The sequence below is a fragment of the Drosophila miranda genome, chromosome XR (genome assembly GCF_003369915.1).
Source record: "Drosophila miranda strain MSH22 chromosome XR, D.miranda_PacBio2.1, whole genome shotgun sequence".
Classification (NCBI taxonomy): domain Eukaryota; kingdom Metazoa; phylum Arthropoda; class Insecta; order Diptera; family Drosophilidae; genus Drosophila; species Drosophila miranda.
The window spans coordinates 617355-634818 of NC_046674.1; the positions used below are offsets into that span (position 1 = coordinate 617355).

The following is a 17464-nucleotide window of genomic DNA, read 5'->3' on the forward strand; positions in this document are numbered from 1 at the left end:
CTACAAACACTTCCCTGTTTGCTGTTTAATACCCTCTGAAAGAGTATGAGTATTCAACAAAAAGAAGCCGCTTAAAGATGCTCTTTGGGGCTGGAATAACGACTCGGTGACTCAGTTCTAGTTTTAATTCAACAGCAACCAAAAAGCAGGAAGCCAAAGGCACAGACACAGAAAACAAATCAACCAAACGGACGGGCCATAAAGATTAATATCAAAAGCAAAAATCCATTATAATTATAATTTTGCCACCTTCGCGGAGGCACTTAAACAACACGCAAAAAATGTATTAATTAATTTAAAACGTTGGGCCGGGCTTTTCTTCAAGTGTACTTTGAGAAATGGAAAGTCCAAATGCAGCAAAGCTGGCGACACGGCCATGATGATGATGCACCAAGAAGAGGCTGCCAAGAAATGACTCAGAACTGGATGGCTGGAAATTCGAAAAGATGGATGATGTCTCATTTCTAGAATCGAACGATCAGGGCAGGGAGACTTTTCCTCAAGGTAATGAAACGATTATGTTGGCTCTTGGCTCTTGGCTCTTGGGCTTCGACAGTGGCTTTGGCGTTGGCTTTGGCTTATTATTTGTATAATTATGGACGACTTGTAGTACGCTCGTGTGAGCTTCGGGTTTGGTCTTCCGAGATTCTTGTTGCTTTTGGTGGAGGGGCGGGCTGCTCTGCTGTGGGATGATCTCATCGATTGCATCAGATTTCGCACGGCATGTCGTTTTATGTGGCGCGGCAATTTTTGTTCTCATTTTCGTTCTTTTTCACTTGGAATACCCTTTTTGGGGAAAGGGTCTAATAGACGGTGCCAGCCATAGGAAACACTTGAAAAGGGACACGAATCCATCGGAACACACGGAAGGAGGTAGCATAGAAATGATCATAGGAATCGGTGAAAGTACAGCTCTCCCACAGAGGAAGTCTTTTCTCTTGTCAAAGGAATCAAACTGCAAACTGGTTAGGGTATCTAAAATTCGACCCTTTGCAGCTATTTTCTCTGTTTTTTTTTTCTTTTTGTTAATGTGCAAACAGCATATGCAGAATCTTCAAAATTAGCTGTTAGCACGCCACAAAAAGCAACCAAACCCACGATATTGGCCTTCAATGCTGGACATAAAAGGGAAAAAAGGAACAAGATATAAATGATATATAAATGATATTATGAACCAAACTAGTCAGGACGTATGGGGTTCTGTTGAGTAAATTATGGAGGTTATAAAAACATTTCCTCTATAAAGTTTGGACATGTTTTTCTTGAACCTAGTAGTACCCTCTCCTGGCAAGGGTATCAAAACTTTATTCCTCCGCTTCGTATTAGCCTCATGGTCAATGCCATTAAACTCGCTTGCATTAGACGCTTGACTGACAATCGTTGACAGCCCCAGACATAAGTATATATGTATATACGATATATGTATTATGTTCGTACCACAACTCCCGCACAGGTACACCTCGGCATGTGCAACCAATTGATTGATCTACAAGCAAACTTGCTGCCGACTGTGGCGAATCAATCAATTGACAAAAAAAAAAGAAGGAAAGAAAGAAAAAAGCCAAAGCCCCACTGATTGCTGTGAGTGGAGTTGTCTCTTAATTTGTTTCGGTTTTCGGTGCCTCGAAGCCACGCTTGACATCTCTCTCTCTCTCTCTGTATCACATTCCTGGGGCGTTGTCTGGTGACAGCTTTTGTCTGGATCCAGATCTTGGCTATAAATAACTAAAATATTTCAACTAATTTGCATTTGAATCCGTAGCTGTAACCGTTCAACATCTATTAGGCCGTGTATATATCATTTTCTCGCTCGCCATTCCAACAGTTCTGATACCAGTTTACAGATCTCTCGATTGCTGAGATTCCTCACAGGGTACTGTGGATGGGGGTAGGGGGTACTAGGGGCGTACTACATTGACCTCTCATTAAGGCACTGGCTTTGAATTTAAACAAAAATTTGTTTGTCTTTTGTTATTGTTGCAAGTGTTTCTTTTAATTATTTGCATTTCAAGTGTCTTCAAGTGACGTCAGCGTGAAATGAGAATGCAAATCAGAAGATAATGACTGGAATTTCAATGGGGAATACATATGTGGAAATTCTTAGCGGAATTACAGCTTGCATTTCAAATGAATCTACTTCAAAATTTAAAATAAAATATAAACTAAACCTTTATCGGCGAGACTTGAGCCGAGCATCGTTCTGCACACGACATGTATTTCGTTTTTGGCACTTTTCGGTGGCTTGTGGTGGGAGCAAGGAGATGCACTGGGTTATATTGGGTTATATTTTCATTAATGAATTCCGCAAATTATACCCTCTTTGTATTTCATTTATAAACTCTTTAGACTCAAGAACTGATAGAACTCAAAGAACTCATAGAACAACAGCGATTATGGCTCTTGCCAAATGATATCTTATCAGTGGGGTAACTTACGTGTAGGCCATGGCCAGCAGCCAGCAGAATTCGATTAGTCAGAGCTAAGAAAAGCGATGGACTGAACCAAAATCAAAGCACAGTCCAGACTCTAGACGGAAATGAGTGGCGGGAAAGGCAGGGCAGGGCCAAGAATGGATGAGGTGATGCAGTAACGGAAATCATAATGTATGTAGAACGAACACCCAGGTGAGGAGGAGGCAGGCCTAGCAGCAGGTGAGAGGTTGGGAGAGGGCGACAGAAGTCGAAGGAAAAAAAGAGCGATGACAGCTATATTTATTTGGACGGCACATTGATGTGTGTTGTGTGTACGGATCGAGTACATATATTTTATTGTACTGTGCATTGCACAAAACAAACAAACAAACACAAAAACAAACGGGCAACGGTTTAAAAAGTAAATGAACAAATCTATAAAGTCCGAACAGAGCGGAGCAGAGGAGGAGACCAGCAAATGTTTATATGCTTTTGAAAGGCATATATGCCAAGAATTTGGGGTCAATTAATGGAAACACAGACACACAGGAAGTTCTAGACGGGTTGTACTATATATATATATATATATCCCTTGAATGCTTAGTATAGTATATGTATGTGTGACCCCACCTTCTCGGCGAATTCCTCCCGCGGACGTCGGGAAATTGTCGGTGTGGCACTCACGAGCTCCTTGGTCGGCGATGGTGTCATATTTAACAATTTTCCTCCTTCTGTTTGTGGTTTTTTCTAATTACAAACTTCTTTCGTATTGCTATTGGTTACACACTTTTCACTTTTCACTTTCTTTTTGGCCTAGATTATTGTTTATCGCCTTTTGCGGTGCTGCGGAACGGAACATATTATTTTTATAACAACACATAAAAAAAGAAGAAAAAAAATGTTTATCAGTTGGCGAATATTTTCCCATTTCTGGTTACTCTTTTCTTGTTTTTGTTTTTGCTTTCTATAAACAAATTATTGCGTAGCCATTGAAATATGTCGTTAGAGTGGAACGTTTTTCGATTAATACTTTACTTGACTTTTGCAAATACCCTTGCAGGGGGGTTGGGGGGGGTGGAGGTGCTATGATAAGGAATAGTAAATGTTTCGATCCAATAAAGTATACGGGAAGCCTCTACCTAGCTGCCATAGAGAGCTTTGTTCTTAAGGAGTCTCTCCTGGAGAGGTTTACTAGAGGTTTCTGTACCCCCTGGTCTGCTCTTGGAGCTATTGCAAATTGCAAATCCTAGATCCGCCTCTCGAACCGTACTAAAATCGGACAGCTATATCCCTATAACTCAAAGAGAGAAACCAATTTAGCAAGGGTATTCACAAGCTTCGGTGCACCGAGGTCTGCTTTTGTCTTTCTCCCACTTTTTGTTGCTTTTGTTTTTTATTAATTGCCGGTAAAGTGCTTTGCATTGGTATTGGTGTGTGGGCCATGAGAGCGTATGTGGTGTAGGTGTTGCCCCTGCTCTGCTACCATTACCGTTACAATTTTTTAAATTGTTCAAAAGTACGAAACGGAATCATATGTTAAGGAATGTGTTCACTGGCTATTTTTAGCAGCAAACGTCACGAAAGGTGAGAGCCGGGACCCAAAATAGGCAAATATTACGACAACCGGAACGACAGACAAACAATTTTGTTCTTCTTGCTCTGCTGCTGCTGCTGCTTCTCCCTCTCCCTCTGCCCCTGCTGCTGCTACTGCTGTTGCTCTCCAACGTTGATTGACCCCCCCCCCCCCGGACTGACTCCAAAGAGGCAACGAAGCGGAGCCGCCGAATCCCAAGCCGGCCGGCTAAATGCCGCCAATTAATTTTGTGGAACTCTCTTGTGTGTGGTGTACGTGTGTGTGTGTGTGTGTGTTGCGGCACGACGACCTTCACAGATCGCAATTCTAATTGGAATTCAATTGGGAGGGCAGCAGCATAATAATTATGGCCTGCAGCAGCATGCCGCAGAAGGGCCTTCGTCGACGTCATCAGTAGTGGCAGCAGCAGCAGCAACAGTTTGTTGAAGGAGACACACACACATGCATTAAGCACAGACACACACACGCACACACACATGCAAGTGGCGGCACACACGCACACCGGTTAAACGTGTTATCGGCGCGCATGCAAGAACTCAAAAAAACCAAACTCTAGGCCGGCCACGAAACAAGTTCTGGAGCGGCACAGGCCAGGCACACGGGACATGGGCATGGACAACAGAGCAGCACCACCACGAAGCACCAACAACCAACAGCGCAAGCAAGCACCCCAGCAATGCCACTCTCAAGTGTTTTATTTTGATGTGTGCCAGGCAGCAGGCAGGGCTAGGCTAGGCTAGCAATTGTTGGTTTTTCGTGTAATTTTAGTAGTTTTCAGGAAAACCCTAAGCACTGGAGACACTAGAAACTGGCCGGAGGCTCACGACACACGACCTCCACTTGAGTCTTGAGTCGAGCAGAGCCAGAGCCCCGAGTACCGCTTGGGCAGGCGCTTACTTTAAATTAAAAACCAACGAAAGTAAATCAACACACAACACAAAAAAGAAACGAAAGCACGGAGAGACCCCAGCCGACGACGCGCGCTTCAGAGGTCCAAAAATGAATTCAAAGCTAGTGAACGACTTCGCGCTTCAGTGTCTACACTGAAATTACGCACGGAACTACATGGTAACTACACATTTGCTACATAGTGGAACGAAGAAGTGGGTGTGGGCAACAGGCAACACGGCCCAGAAAATGCAACGCACGCAAGGTAAAATCTACCCCATTTGCCAAATGTACCTTGCCGATTAAGTCTTCAAGGTATATTGTCCTCACACGCTAGGTGAGGTTCGTTCGAAATTGCGATTTGCTTTGGCCGTTTTTGCCTCTTGTCCATTCCCTTTTTATAGCCCATTCAAAATAGCGACTCATTTTTACGTTGAATTATGAGCGTCTGACCTTAAAAAAATATACTGAAATATACCGCCCCATTTTTAAAATATACCGATGAAAAACAAAACGACCCCCCACTATTTAAAAATTTCGAGTTAAACTGCGAAAAAAATAATACTTCTTGTAGATCCATCCACCATCCTACACATTTTCTGCACATCAACAACATATGTTGGGTGTTGTCATTTGTATACCCTATTTTCGTTAATTCATGTTAAAATTCCGTTTTCCAAGCTGCTTTGAATAATGACTACATTTTCTCAGCTTGGCATGTTTTTGGCGTATTCATGCATTTAAATAGATTCCTGCATATACATACATATATGTATATCGATCCGATACATAAACTTTAAAATTTAGAGACTATTTTTGCATACTTACAAAAGTTCAATACATTTATTGGAGCTTGGATAACAAGCATTTCGTCAATTCCCTTTTCCCACAATACCATGCCAGGAAGCTTTTAAAACTTTCCCGCTGAGAAATTTCAGGAGAACGGAAACAGCTGTTTTCTTGCGGGATATTCAAAATTAGAATTAAAATTCATAAGGGCTTTAGTTATTAATAAGTTAAATACAAATGTATGCACCTTTGGTTATTAAAATCAACGCTAGGCGCGACTGCTTTGATTTATTACAATTGGCACTAATACATAGGTAAAATAGAGGGCACCAGGACTCTAGGTCTAGGCCTTTGCCACACCATTCTCCATTGTGCTTATCTGTGACTGCAGCTCCTGTATGCTCTGCTCGAACTTCTGGATGTCGCCCGTGATCTGCTGCAGGCTGGTGAGGACATTCTTCAGTTTCTCCCCATCGATTTGCACCTCAAGCTCACGGATTTGTTTGGTCACATTCCCAGTTAGGGCCACGCACTCGACCAGTTCGCTGCAGTTGGCATGGAGCTGGGCCAGCAGCTTGTACGCCTTCTTTGCATGTAGATCGTGCTTGGCGCTCTGGAAGAGCAGGTCATCGGTGTAGTTGAACTGGCGCTGCAGTTGGGCGCCCACCACATTAAGCTGCTTCTGAAGCTGCCGCGTGTCGTCGAGCACCTTGAAGATGTCCGCCCGCTGCTTGCGAATGTTGCCGATGAACTCGTGGATGCGACGCGTATACTCCTTGCGCGGAGCCAGCGACTGGGTGGCAGTGCGTAAAGCCGTATTTAGATCGTTGTGCTGTTGGGTCTTCTCTTTGAGCTCCTGCTCCAGCTGCTCAATCCCGCTGCGAATACTCTGGACGTGTTGTGCCTCCTTGGCCGTCTTCAGCGTCTCCAAGGCTTCCAGCAGGGGCCGACGATAATCCTGCCACTGCTGGGTCAATGTGCGACGCTTGGCTTCGGTGGCCTGCAGCAGGGCCTCCAGTTTGGTCACATTTTGCTCGGGATCGGCCAGCACCAGGCAGGTGCGTTCGTGCAGCTTCAGCAGGGGTTGAATGTCCGCCAGTTCCTTCGTGGATTCGCTTTCCCGCTGCTTCAGTGCTCCTATCCTGGCGGTGAAGGCCTTTCGCTCTCCCAGCAGTGTCTCGCATTGTGTGCGCAGCTTCTGGACCTCGTCAGTCAGCTCCTCGAGGGGCGTCATCTCTGCGGCAGTCGCTGATGGCTTCTCTGTGGCCAGAACTATTGGAATGACTGGATCTTCGCTGGCCAGCAACAACATCCCTGAGTCTGTCAACCCTTGGCCCCAGCGCTCCAGATCGTTCTTGTGCAGCACCGATGCAATGAGATCGTAGGAGCTGGACGCTGTCTGCTGGAAGAGATTGGGGGCCTGCTGGTCAAAGTACTGCTGCACCTCCTTGGTGCGATCCTCCAGATTGGCCGATGGCACATTCAGATTCAACTTTGGCCGAAAATCAATGCACAAGCTGCTGCATCCATGCGATTTCCTGTTGCCCACCGCCCGACAGAACTGCGGCACCCACATGGCCTTCAGCTGGGCCGTCAGCTTCTTGCGTATCTGGCGCTGTAGCATTTCCCTGCCACTCAGCGGATGCGACTTGCCGGCCAGGTCATCGGCCGCCTGGCGCTCCCGTGGCAACTGCTCGATCAGGAACATCAGCAGGCGCCGCAGCTCGATGGGATTGGGGTAGAGGAATGTCTGGTAGCCGATGTCGCCGTGGTATCCGCTCTCCTTGCACCTCTCGGCCAGGCCAGAAGCCACGCTGAACCGCTGAGCCATCGCGCCGCCCGGCAGGGACCGGGGTACCTCCAACTCTGGGCGGATTTCCGTCAAACAGCTGGAGACGGCTCGCACCACCAGTTCCGGCGTGAAACTGGCCAGCTCGTCCGTGGGCTCTATGCCGGCGTCCACCTGATGCAGCTGGTGCATGATTATCTTGTCCACTTCGTCCATAGCTCGTCGCGTTTATTTTGTTTTGTTATTTTTTCATTTTACGAGGAATTGCTTTTCTTCTTTATCCTGGCCATTCAGCGCGAAACGTAAACAAATTGCAGGAATTTTCAACACTATCTTTATTGGACTGCATAGCACTGATTTGCGCGAACGTGTTTAATTTGAACTCAAAAAAGAAGAAAATAAACAAATGAAAGAAGAACAAGTTAATTTATGCATTTAGAATGGCTATTAGATAATCAATTGGTCTTTTTCCCCATTTTAAGTGTCAATGCCATGACATTTTATGTCTTAACAGCATTTTCAGCCTCTATCCGCTTTGGCCGTGATTCAAATGAAATTCTCGCTGAAATATTTTACTGCAGACTTGACGGAAAATCGTATTTATTGACACGCAACCGCAAAGCCTAATTAAATTTATCTAGCGGCGGGGTTAACATATAAAAGACCCCCACTGAAGGTGTGCCAACAGTTCAACCCAGTGGGCGGCCCCGTCCACGGTATCTCCTCCGTAAAGTGTATCGGTCATGGATGCCCTGTGCAACGCCAGTGAGCCTCCATTACGGCCGGAGGCTCGCATGTCCTCGGGCAGCGATGAGTTGCAGTTCCTCGGGTGGAACGTGCCGCCGGATCAGATACAGTACATACCGGAGCACTGGCTGACGCAGCTGGAGCCGCCCGCATCCATGCACTACATGCTGGGCGTCTTCTACATCTTTCTCTTCTTCGCCTCGACCCTGGGCAATGGGATGGTCATATGGATATTCAGTACATCGAAATCCCTGCGCACACCCTCGAACATGTTCGTCCTCAATCTGGCCGTCTTCGACCTGATCATGTGCCTGAAGGCGCCCATCTTCATCTACAACAGCTTCCATCGCGGGTTTGCCTTGGGCAACACATGGTGCCAGATCTTTGCCTCCATTGGCTCCTACTCGGGCATCGGTGCCGGGATGACCAATGCGGCCATTGGCTATGATCGCTACAATGTGATCACCAAGCCCATGAACCGCAACATGACCTTCACCAAGGCCGTGATCATGAACATCATCATTTGGCTGTACTGTACGCCGTGGGTTGTACTCCCCCTGACACAGTTCTGGGATCGATTTGTGCCAGGTGAGTGTCTCTCTGCGGTCTCCGGTCGCAGGTCTCATTTCCTTACCTACCCCTGTAAGTGCCCATAGGAAAACGGCCACTCTGAAATAGTTTTTATGTAAATACGTCTGACTATACGAATGCGCCTTCTATTTTGTATACGCCACAAACGCAAAGGTAGAGTAGAGGAAGAAGAAGAGGAAGGGGTGCGGGATGCGGGGTGCGGGGTCCGTGCTCCACTGTCGCCTAGTTCTCTTCGGCTTCAGTCGGCGTGATGACCACATTCAGAGCCAAGTTGCCTTCCTCGGAAAACAGCTCCACCGTTGTCTTGTTGAGCACCAGAAAGTCGGCATTGGTGAACGTCACGAAGCTCTCGCGAACGGACCTGGGCTTGGACTGCCAGCGAAGGGTGCGATTGTTGGCGTCCAGCGAGATGCTGTAATTGAATTCGGCGGCATCGCGCATGGTGCCGATCATGCGGCAGGCGGCAAAGTACTGCTGACAGCCCTCGCCCAGATGGATCTTCTCCAGCGAGAGCAGGAAGTGCCGGCCGTGGCAGGACTGCACCATCGTCCAGTCGAGGGCCCCCTCCAGATTCACGTTAGTGGCCAGGAAGATGATGTCGTGACCCTCCATCGTGATGACATTGTCGTGCGTGGCAGTCAGATGATTGAAGACGTCCTTGAGCGGCCCCTGCCACACGCACTTGTCGTCCGGATAGGGGCAGAAGAAGGGTCGGAACTCGCAGTCATCCTCGTGCAGCTTCTTCTCCGAATAGGCCATACGGTGCTTGCAGCCGAAGTACGAGTGCTTGCAGGGGAAGATCAGCTTTGAGGCCACGTTCTCCATGGCCAGGTTACGGATGTTGCTCATCGGCACGCGGCACACGGGGCACAGGGTCAGCTTGTGGCGGCACGATGAGCAGATCACGTGCCCCCTCGTGCACTGCATGATCGGTGGCATTATATACCCGAAGCACACGGGGCACTCCAGCAGCGACAAAAAGTAGTCGCCAAGGGCCCCATCCACGGTCCTCTCCATCCTTACGAGGGCCCCCTCCTGGGGCTGTTCCTGATTCTCCCCGGCGGCCGGATTCGGTGGCCTGTTCACCTGCATGAGAGCCACAGAGCCCGGCTTGGGGACAAGTTCAAGGTGTCCTGGCCCTGGCGCTGGGTTTGGGGCTGCTTCACCTGCACTTGCACCACGATTATGGCCCGAGGATGCCTGCGCAGCTTGCAAGTCCGGGGCTGATTGACGACGTGGCAGCATCTCCTCGAAAGCCAAATAAAAGTCTTGAAGTAAAGACAAGGCGTTTCGGTATTTAATTTCTGAATAACGATGGAACATTAAATTTTTGCTAAAACTAAAATAATTCTGTTGAAAACTGAAAATTTTTACTGATTCTATTTTTTTTTTTTGTATGTGTTTGTAGGAGAATTTAGGACTGAATAAAACGCTTTAGCCCGACTGACTATAACTTTACGAATGACTATAATACCATATATGACTTGGGATTGAATTTAAACGGGAAAGGAAAGGACTACTTGGTTCAGACTCAGAAAAGGAAGAAAAACCTACTTTGATGGTGACAAAATTCGATCGTCAGGAACATTTTTGAGTAGTACCGGTGGCAAGTGGTTGCTGCACCAAAAAAAATCGATTTTGGAAGAATTCGGACATCATTGCCGCATTTTTGGCCACCGTCGCTAAGAAGTGCACCTTTAAGAAGTGTTTCATCTATGTATTTCCTCCATCGAGAAAACCAGCATTATTTTGAAGTCTACATGGTAATCCCTGTAGCCGATGTTAGACTCTATAGCTTGCACCAGCAGACGGCTGAATAAATCCTGGCCCGTGCCTCCAACGCTTCCAAATTATAATAGATTTAGTTGGCTTGTGTTTTCCTTTAAAGACTCTTTAAATTAATTAAATCAAAGATCGTTAATACTTTTTACTAATCACGTTTATTTCACTTTTCTGTAGTTCTGTTGTGTATGTGATCTCGTATGGTAGTGTGGGGTAGGGGGTAGGGGGCGCGGTAAAATCGGCGCATTAAAAGCTAAATATGGTGCAGATGCCTTATAATTCATTCCACATTACATTCTCCATCCATCTGCCATTTTGGGCCAGACAGAAATTGAAACAAAATGTGAGCCGGACCAGGGGAAGATCGTCTAAACTAGGGGTGGTACTTCTATCTCTGTGGGATCTGGCAGAAATGTTAGGGATTGTAATTGTGGGGAGGGGAGGTAGGGTAGGGACTGTCTTTTAGCATTGCAAACAATATGTTACATTTCCTTTGATTAGTTAGTGGGGATTTGGCATTGACAAAAAAAAAACTGTTCGACTCTCTCTCTCTCTCTCTCTATACACTCCCCGACATTTGAATACGACACACTAAAAATGTACACTTCAGGCACCAATATTTCCGGCACAAGCCAAAGAAAACGGTGAATTTGAATTCTCATAAAATCTCTATTCAATTTACCATAAATTCAAAAAAAAAATTGCAATATTCATTAAAGTAGATTAAAGAAAACAATTGAATTGAAATAACTCAAATTCCGTTCTTTAAAAAATGCGACACTTTGGCTTGTGCCGGAAATATTGGTGCCTGAAGAAGTGTATATTTTAGTGTGTCGTATTCAAGTGTCGGGGAGTGTATATCTCAAACAACTTTCGAGTTATTATCATCTATGCGATTTCTTTGCTGTGGTTAATTTTGTTTAAACTGATTAAATTATTACCATTTACAATTATTGTATGTATAAAATAATTTACATTAACTAAACTAGACTTTGCAGAGTGTTTGTTGTGTGTTCTGTTCTGTGTTGTGTGTTGAGTGGATTACAGTGGTAGTAGATATAGTAGTTAGGTAGGTGGTGGTGTGGTTGTGGTTGCGGTTTTTGGATCTGGTGGGCACAATCGGCACGCGTAGGCAGCTCCGCTCCAGGTGTGGCCCGCTGCAGACGCAGACGGAGACGGCTTATCAACTAAAATTAAACTAAAAGCAGAAATAACACCACGACAAATTAAAACCAAATGATCGAACTCTGAAAACATTCAAATAGTTTGTGTGTGTTGTGTGTGTGTGTGTGTGTGTGTGTGTGTGTGTATGTGTGGAATATATGAACAATTTAATCCTAGAGCTAGTACCGATCGAGTGGGAGGAGCACTACTTTCTGCCTTTTGCTGGGCTTCTTTCTGCCTTCCACTTCGAATCTTACGTTCAAAAAAAATATCTATATAGATTTATATGCAAATATATTTGTATGTATGGGGTGTGGTGTATTATGAGGGTGTGCATATAGAACGAAGAATCGTTTTTAAAACGATTCTAATGCTGCTTTTGCCGCCGCTTATCTCTCTACTATCCACCCTTGCTTCCTTCTTTTCCTCTTTCTTTCGTTTCTTTCTACAATTCAAACTTTGAAGAATCTACGAATTAGACGTATGATGCGAACAAAGGGCTAAACTATATGGTATTTTATATATATACGACAAATATGTAAATAAACAGAAATAAAAAAAAAAATTTAATTGGGCGATTCACGGACGCGAGGCGAGTCGCGGCTGCCTAGACCAGAGAGATGGTCACATTGATGCCCAGATTCCCATTGTCGGCGAAGAGCTGCGCAATCGATGTGTCGAACACCAGGCAATCCGAATTGTGTATGGCGGAGGCAACGCCCTCGTGTATGGAACGCGGCATTGCCTCCCAGGTGAGGCGGCGGCGGTTTCCGTTCAGCTCGAGGCGGTACACAAAGTTCTCGGCCTCCTTGCGCGAGCCGATCAGCTGGACTATAGCGAAGAACTGCTGGTGTCCGTCGTACTTCTCCTGCTTCTCGAGGACGAGCATGAAGTGGTGGCCGAAGCAGGACTGCATCATCACCCAATCGACAGCGCCGGGCAGATTAATGTCGGTGGCCAGAAACACAATGTCTTCGCCCTGCAGCGTTGTGATGCTCTTGTGGGACATCATCAGGTGCTGCATGACTAGGTCGAGCGGTCCCTGCCATTTGCAGGAGGCCCCCGGGCAAGGGCACAGGTAGGGCCGACACTCGCAGGTCTCCTCGTGTTCGGTCTTCTCTGTGTACACAAGCGAGGCAGTGCACCCGTAGCCCGAATGCTTGCACGGGAACTTTACGTTCGAGGCAACCTTCTCCATGGCCAGGTTACGGATATTGGCCAGCGGACCGCGGCATGTGGGGCAGCAGGTGAGCTTGGAGCGGCACGAGACGCACACCAAGTGCCCGCTTGAGCATTGCAGGATCGGGGGCAGCACATAGTCAAAGCAAACGGGGCATTCGAATAGCGATGTTAGGTCGGCGGACATGCCCGCATCACCGCCACCGGCGGAAGACAGCGAGGAGCTGGACGATGAGGATGTGTTGGCCGAGGAGGTGTTGCCGGCACTGGAACCGGTCGAGCTGCTCGTGTTGGTGGCCACTGCCGTGGGTGCTCCTGCTGCTGCTGCGGCTGCTGTCGGTTCACGGCGTTTCGGGTTGATTTTATTTGACATTGGAATTTTTCTCTCCGCGAAACGAATATCTCTATAGTTTTTTCTAAATCTCTCTCTTTCGTGGACGTGGAGTCCTGTGCGAAGTGCCAGTCCGTTCCGGTTCGTCCGGGAACAATTTTTTGTGCGTTTTGTGCTCTCCGTCTCCTTCCGCTGCCGCTGCGTCACTGCAAAATAAATTAAATCGAATTGAATGAGTAATGTGTCGCACTTCGATTTTGCGAGTAGTTCAACTTGGAGGAACCTCCACGGCCCAGAGTAAACAATTAATCATGCCTTGACCTTCACCTTGCCGCGGATTCCCCAATTTGTTGGCATTACCAAAAAGAACAGATAAAATGCGAGCCATAGGAATTGCATTTAAGCAATTATTTAACTGGAAACGTATCGAACGAAGTTAAAGTCGAAGCCGCAGCCGCAGCCGAGGTCAGCGTCACGTCGAAGGCCCAAATAAATACTTCTGGGCGGAACGGCACGGTGGTACAGTGGCACGTGTGGAACGACGCAAAATACTCGCATGTGTGTAGGGTCTTATCAGGGAGCCCTGACGCTGATGAACGGCCATAAGGGACGACGACCCAAAACCCACCGATTGTGGGCGGGTACGAAAGAGCGAGGGAGAATGGTATGGGTGTGGCGTCGTCCATAACAATGGTCACCCACATGAATGTGTATGGATATTGTGGCATGAGCTTTTTCTACGTTTATACGATGACTAAATTACGATTAGAATAGATAAACGATTTAGCTTGATGAAATTGCTTGAAGTTAAACAGAACAGAAACAGAAACAGCCAATGCAAAACCAAACGACTATCATTTTAGAGCAACCGTCGGACTTGGATCTGGGAGATGTGAAAATTAACAACAGGCGGAAATTACAGTGCAAATTGTCACTATAAAACGCATTTCATAAATGTGGTCCCGCATAAACGATGCATATGCCTTACGACACGCAATGAAAAGCGCGTAACGTAATGCATCAAATGGAAATGAATAGAATGGTTGCAGGAGGGGGGAGCAGCGGTGTGGTGGAAGCGCCCAAGCCAGCATAAGCACAGACGACACTCGCACACACATAGAGACGCGCACTGAATCGCGAACGAACACACACATAATTAACAGTTCGTTTACGCCATGTACCGTATGAAATATATCCATATGAAGACTCTCCTCAAAGTCTCCAGGGCAGAGCCTCAACTCTGGGGGTAAAATGGTAATTACTGCCACAAAAGCCACAGCCATGAATATAATTAACTGTTGTGTGCTGTGCTTCTTTTTCAATGAGTTGCAAAATAAAATATAAAAAAAAAAATAGAAAACGTAAGTTGCAGAGCAGAGCGAAATGCTTAAGCCGCCATTAACAACATTAACAGTAAGAGCAAGAGCAATATCAACGGCAATATCATTAAACTTCACTGCAGCATAAACAAGTACAAAATACATAATTGTAAATGTAAACTTACATAGCAGGCTGCCACTGTATTGGTGCGGGTGCGCTGGTGTTGGCGTGCGTGTGTGTGTGTGTGTGTGAGTGGCTGGGGTTTTTTTTATCAGTCAGCCTTTATGGCAGCAATGCACTGACCCATCCCGTTCGGATACGTCTCTTTTTTTCTTTAACTATAAATCAATGCAGGTGGTTTTTCTTTCGCAGGAAAAACGGCACGCACACCGAGAGCAAATGGAAACTGTTTTGATTGCTTTTCGCCTTTTGGTTCACCTTGCGCCAAACTCGAATTTCAGGCGTGCGCTAATTTCATTTGGCTTTTTTATCTAATTTTCTTTTATTCGCCTCTCGCGCACACGTCCATTGAATACAAGTTCACTTTTGTTGCTTTTGCTGTTGCTACTGCTGCTGCTGCTACTGTTGTGTTTGTGCTGGTTTTTTGTTGTTCTTTTTGTTGTTGCATGAAAATATCATATCATTTGCATTTACACACAGCAGCGAGATGAATTTTTTTTTATTTTCACTATTTGCGTTCCACCTACCCGCCTCACCTTTTTCTTTATTGCACTCGCACTTGCTCGAAAGGAATTTTAGTCCTTTTAGGCACTATTTATGTATATATCAACTGGGTTTTTGCGTTTGCATATTATTTATTCAGTTAGAAAACTGAACGGCAAGAATTCCATTCTGTTTTTTTTTTACCTATTTTGCTAAGTCCGCGTCGGGGACTTATCGATAAAATATACCGTCCGACCCTCAGAAATATACCAAAATATACCTTCTGATTATAAAAATATATCGTAAATATACTAACGAATTCAAGTTCTATTATACACATTCCTCGTTTTTGATATTCCGTCGAATATTACCAGCTAAATAGTTCTCTAAGCCCTGCCCACATAATTTAATCCGATTAATGAATCAATTTTCTACTTGACTGGCTTATTTTAAATACTTGACTTTGATTTTTTTTGCCTCAATTTTGGTTCCTCAACAGCAATATAGCGTCTCGTATATGGATAAGAAATCGAACTTAGCCAACTTAACCCTCCTCTATTTAAACAGTTCAACGACTTGAGGTAAATGGCGCCAAATGTTACTGATTCTAAATTCTTCTTGTAGATCCATGCCATCTAATTTCATACAAGACTTGTTAAATTTAAGTTTTCATCTTTATTGCTTAAGGTTTAAACAAAAAGATCAACTACAATTTCCACAGAAAGTGTTTTTACATAGTAACTACACGCTAACTACAAATTCGAAACATATAAAATACATTTGTACTTAATTATAAAAAGCGACACCTAAGGGAGAAATATGTGCGTGTGTTGATAAGCTTGGCCGTTTTCTTTCATATGGGCCCAATGCAACGCCGGTGTGAAAAACCTCCGTTATCTACTTTTCGACATGACTTTTTTGCAAAATTTTTCAAAAAATTGAGATTTTGATGGAAAACGATCAGGAATTCGATGTGGCCTGGGGGGTCTAAATGGCATTTCTACACAGAATACAGGAAAATACTATGAAAAGAATGGATTAAATATACCATGATATAGCGAAATACCATTAATATACTTTAATCTCAATTTTGACATCAAAATATACCGAAAAGTATACAATATACCGTAGGCGGTCCAGTTGCAGCGATGTTAGTATATATTGATATATTTGGGCTAATATCGGTATTTTTACGAAACTTATCGGCGTCTAATTTTGAAAATTGCAATATTATAAGTGTGATTGTTACTTTAAAACAGCGGTCGGCTCGCACACATTATCATATCTTGCAGTAGATAATAGTAGACAGCAGGCAAAATGGAACACAAATTCTTACAGCTACAGTGCAGATCTCTATTACACACGTGTAGGTGAGCGGCAGCGCACTTTCCTAGGCACATAAGATCTCTCACTCTTTTCTGTAAGTTGCTGTTGGGCGCGCAAATTAAATTTCGTTTTACCTTTCTTTCGTTTCAGAGGGATATCTCACATCCTGCTCGTTCGACTATCTCTCGGATAACTTTGACACCCGCCTCTTTGTGGGCACCATCTTTTTCTTTAGTTTCGTCTGCCCTACGCTGATGATCCTGTACTATTACAGCCAGATAGTGGGACACGTCTTCAACCACGAGAAGGCCTTGCGAGAACAGGCCAAGAAAATGAACGTGGAATCGCTGCGCTCCAACGTGGATAAGAGCAAGGAGACGGCCGAGATACGAATTGCCAAGGCGGCCATCACCATTTGCTTTCTGTTCTTCGTGTCCTGGACCCCCTATGGTGTGATGTCCCTAATCGGAGCCTTTGGCGACAAGAGTCTACTGACGCCAGGAGCCACAATGATTCCGGCCTGTACCTGCAAGCTGGTGGCCTGCATAGATCCGTTTGTGTATGCCATCAGTCATCCCAGATACCGCATGGAGCTCCAAAAACGCTGCCCCTGGCTGGGTGTCACTGAGAAGTCCGGAGAGGCTTCCTCGGCCCAGTCCACGACAACGCAGGAACAGACGCAGCAGACCTCAGCGGCATAGAACAATCATCGAGCGCCCGACCCACCTGAACGTGTAATACAATTGCTTATGGAAACTATAACAACCAATTTAGGATAGAGGCAAAGCCGAAGAATGAATTTACCTTATGATTTGTAGATCCACATTGGACTTATTATGTTATTGATCAGTGAATCAATTAAATAGAGAGTTATGGCACAGAGAAACGAG

General features: G+C 45.4%; 5 protein-coding genes across 7 annotated transcripts in view; 1 reads left to right on the forward strand and 4 right to left on the reverse strand.

The window, feature by feature from the left end:
• The window catches only part of LOC108152132 (four and a half LIM domains protein 2), a 60861-nt gene extending 55863 nt beyond the window's left edge, over positions 1–4998 (reverse strand). Inside the window, exons 1-2 of the mRNA XM_017281225.2 lie at positions 4903–4998; positions 3042–3254 (exon numbers count right to left, since the gene is read on the reverse strand). Coding sequence (XP_017136714.1) covers positions 3042–3122 — 81 coding nt within the window. The 5' untranslated portion in view covers positions 3123–3254; positions 4903–4998. The remainder of the gene's footprint in view (positions 1–3041; positions 3255–4902) is intronic.
• Positions 4999–5848: 850 nt separating this feature from the next.
• Positions 5849–7779, reverse strand: LOC108153325 (coiled-coil domain-containing protein 22 homolog). The gene has a single exon (XM_017283242.2). The coding sequence runs from the start codon at positions 7685–7687 to the stop codon at positions 6026–6028; it is 1662 nt and encodes a 553-aa protein (XP_017138731.1). The 5' UTR covers positions 7688–7779; the 3' UTR covers positions 5849–6025.
• A 366-nt stretch (positions 7780–8145) lies between these two features.
• Positions 8146–17460, forward strand: LOC108151596 (opsin Rh4). 2 transcript variants are annotated; one of them, XR_001774741.2, is made up of 3 exons: positions 8146–8806; positions 15748–15829; positions 16725–16807. XR_001774741.2 is itself a non-coding variant. In XM_017280275.2 (2 exons), exons 1-2 carry the CDS (start codon positions 8215–8217, stop codon positions 17273–17275), a joined length of 1143 nt encoding a protein of 380 aa, XP_017135764.1. In that variant the 5' UTR covers positions 8148–8214; the 3' UTR covers positions 17276–17460. The 2 variants fall into 2 exon arrangements, 1 of the variants encoding a protein (XP_017135764.1); XM_017280275.2 differs by lacking the exon at positions 15748–15829 and having other exon boundaries at positions 8148–8806; positions 16725–17460.
• LOC108151597 (probable E3 ubiquitin-protein ligase sinah) lies at positions 8909–10277 on the reverse strand. Its single transcript, XM_017280276.2, has one exon. It carries the CDS (start codon positions 10130–10132, stop codon positions 9032–9034), a length of 1101 nt encoding a protein of 366 aa, XP_017135765.1. The 5' UTR covers positions 10133–10277; the 3' UTR covers positions 8909–9031.
• LOC108151599 (E3 ubiquitin-protein ligase sina) lies at positions 10731–15472 on the reverse strand. Of its 2 annotated transcripts, none has more exons than XM_017280279.2 (2): positions 15302–15472; positions 10731–13471 (listed from the first exon to the last, which is right to left on the reverse strand). In XM_017280279.2, exon 2 carries the CDS (start codon positions 13305–13307, stop codon positions 12363–12365), a length of 945 nt encoding a protein of 314 aa, XP_017135768.1. In that variant the 5' UTR covers positions 13308–13471; positions 15302–15472; the 3' UTR covers positions 10731–12362. The 2 variants fall into 2 exon arrangements, with proteins under 2 accessions (XP_017135768.1, XP_017135767.1); XM_017280278.2 differs by having other exon boundaries at positions 14770–15472.
• Positions 17461–17464: the final 4 nt, after the last annotated feature.

What these genes read in the sequence shown, in the direction of transcription:
- LOC108153325 (XM_017283242.2), bottom strand. Translation starts at nt 7,687, where the DNA reads ATGGACGAAGTGGACAAGATAATCATGCACCAGCTGCATCAGGTGGAC.
- LOC108151596 (XM_017280275.2), top strand. Translation starts at nt 8,215, where the DNA reads ATGGATGCCCTGTGCAACGCCAGTGAGCCTCCATTACGGCCGGAGGCT. An exon ending in CTGGGATCGATTTGTGCCAG is followed by an intron (nt 8,807 to 16,724) that starts GTGAGTGTCTCT and finishes CTTTCGTTTCAG; the next exon opens with AGGGATATCTCACATCCTGC.
- LOC108151597 (XM_017280276.2), bottom strand. Translation starts at nt 10,132, where the DNA reads ATGTTCCATCGTTATTCAGAAATTAAATACCGAAACGCCTTGTCTTTA.
- LOC108151599 (XM_017280279.2), bottom strand. Translation starts at nt 13,307, where the DNA reads ATGTCAAATAAAATCAACCCGAAACGCCGTGAACCGACAGCAGCCGCA.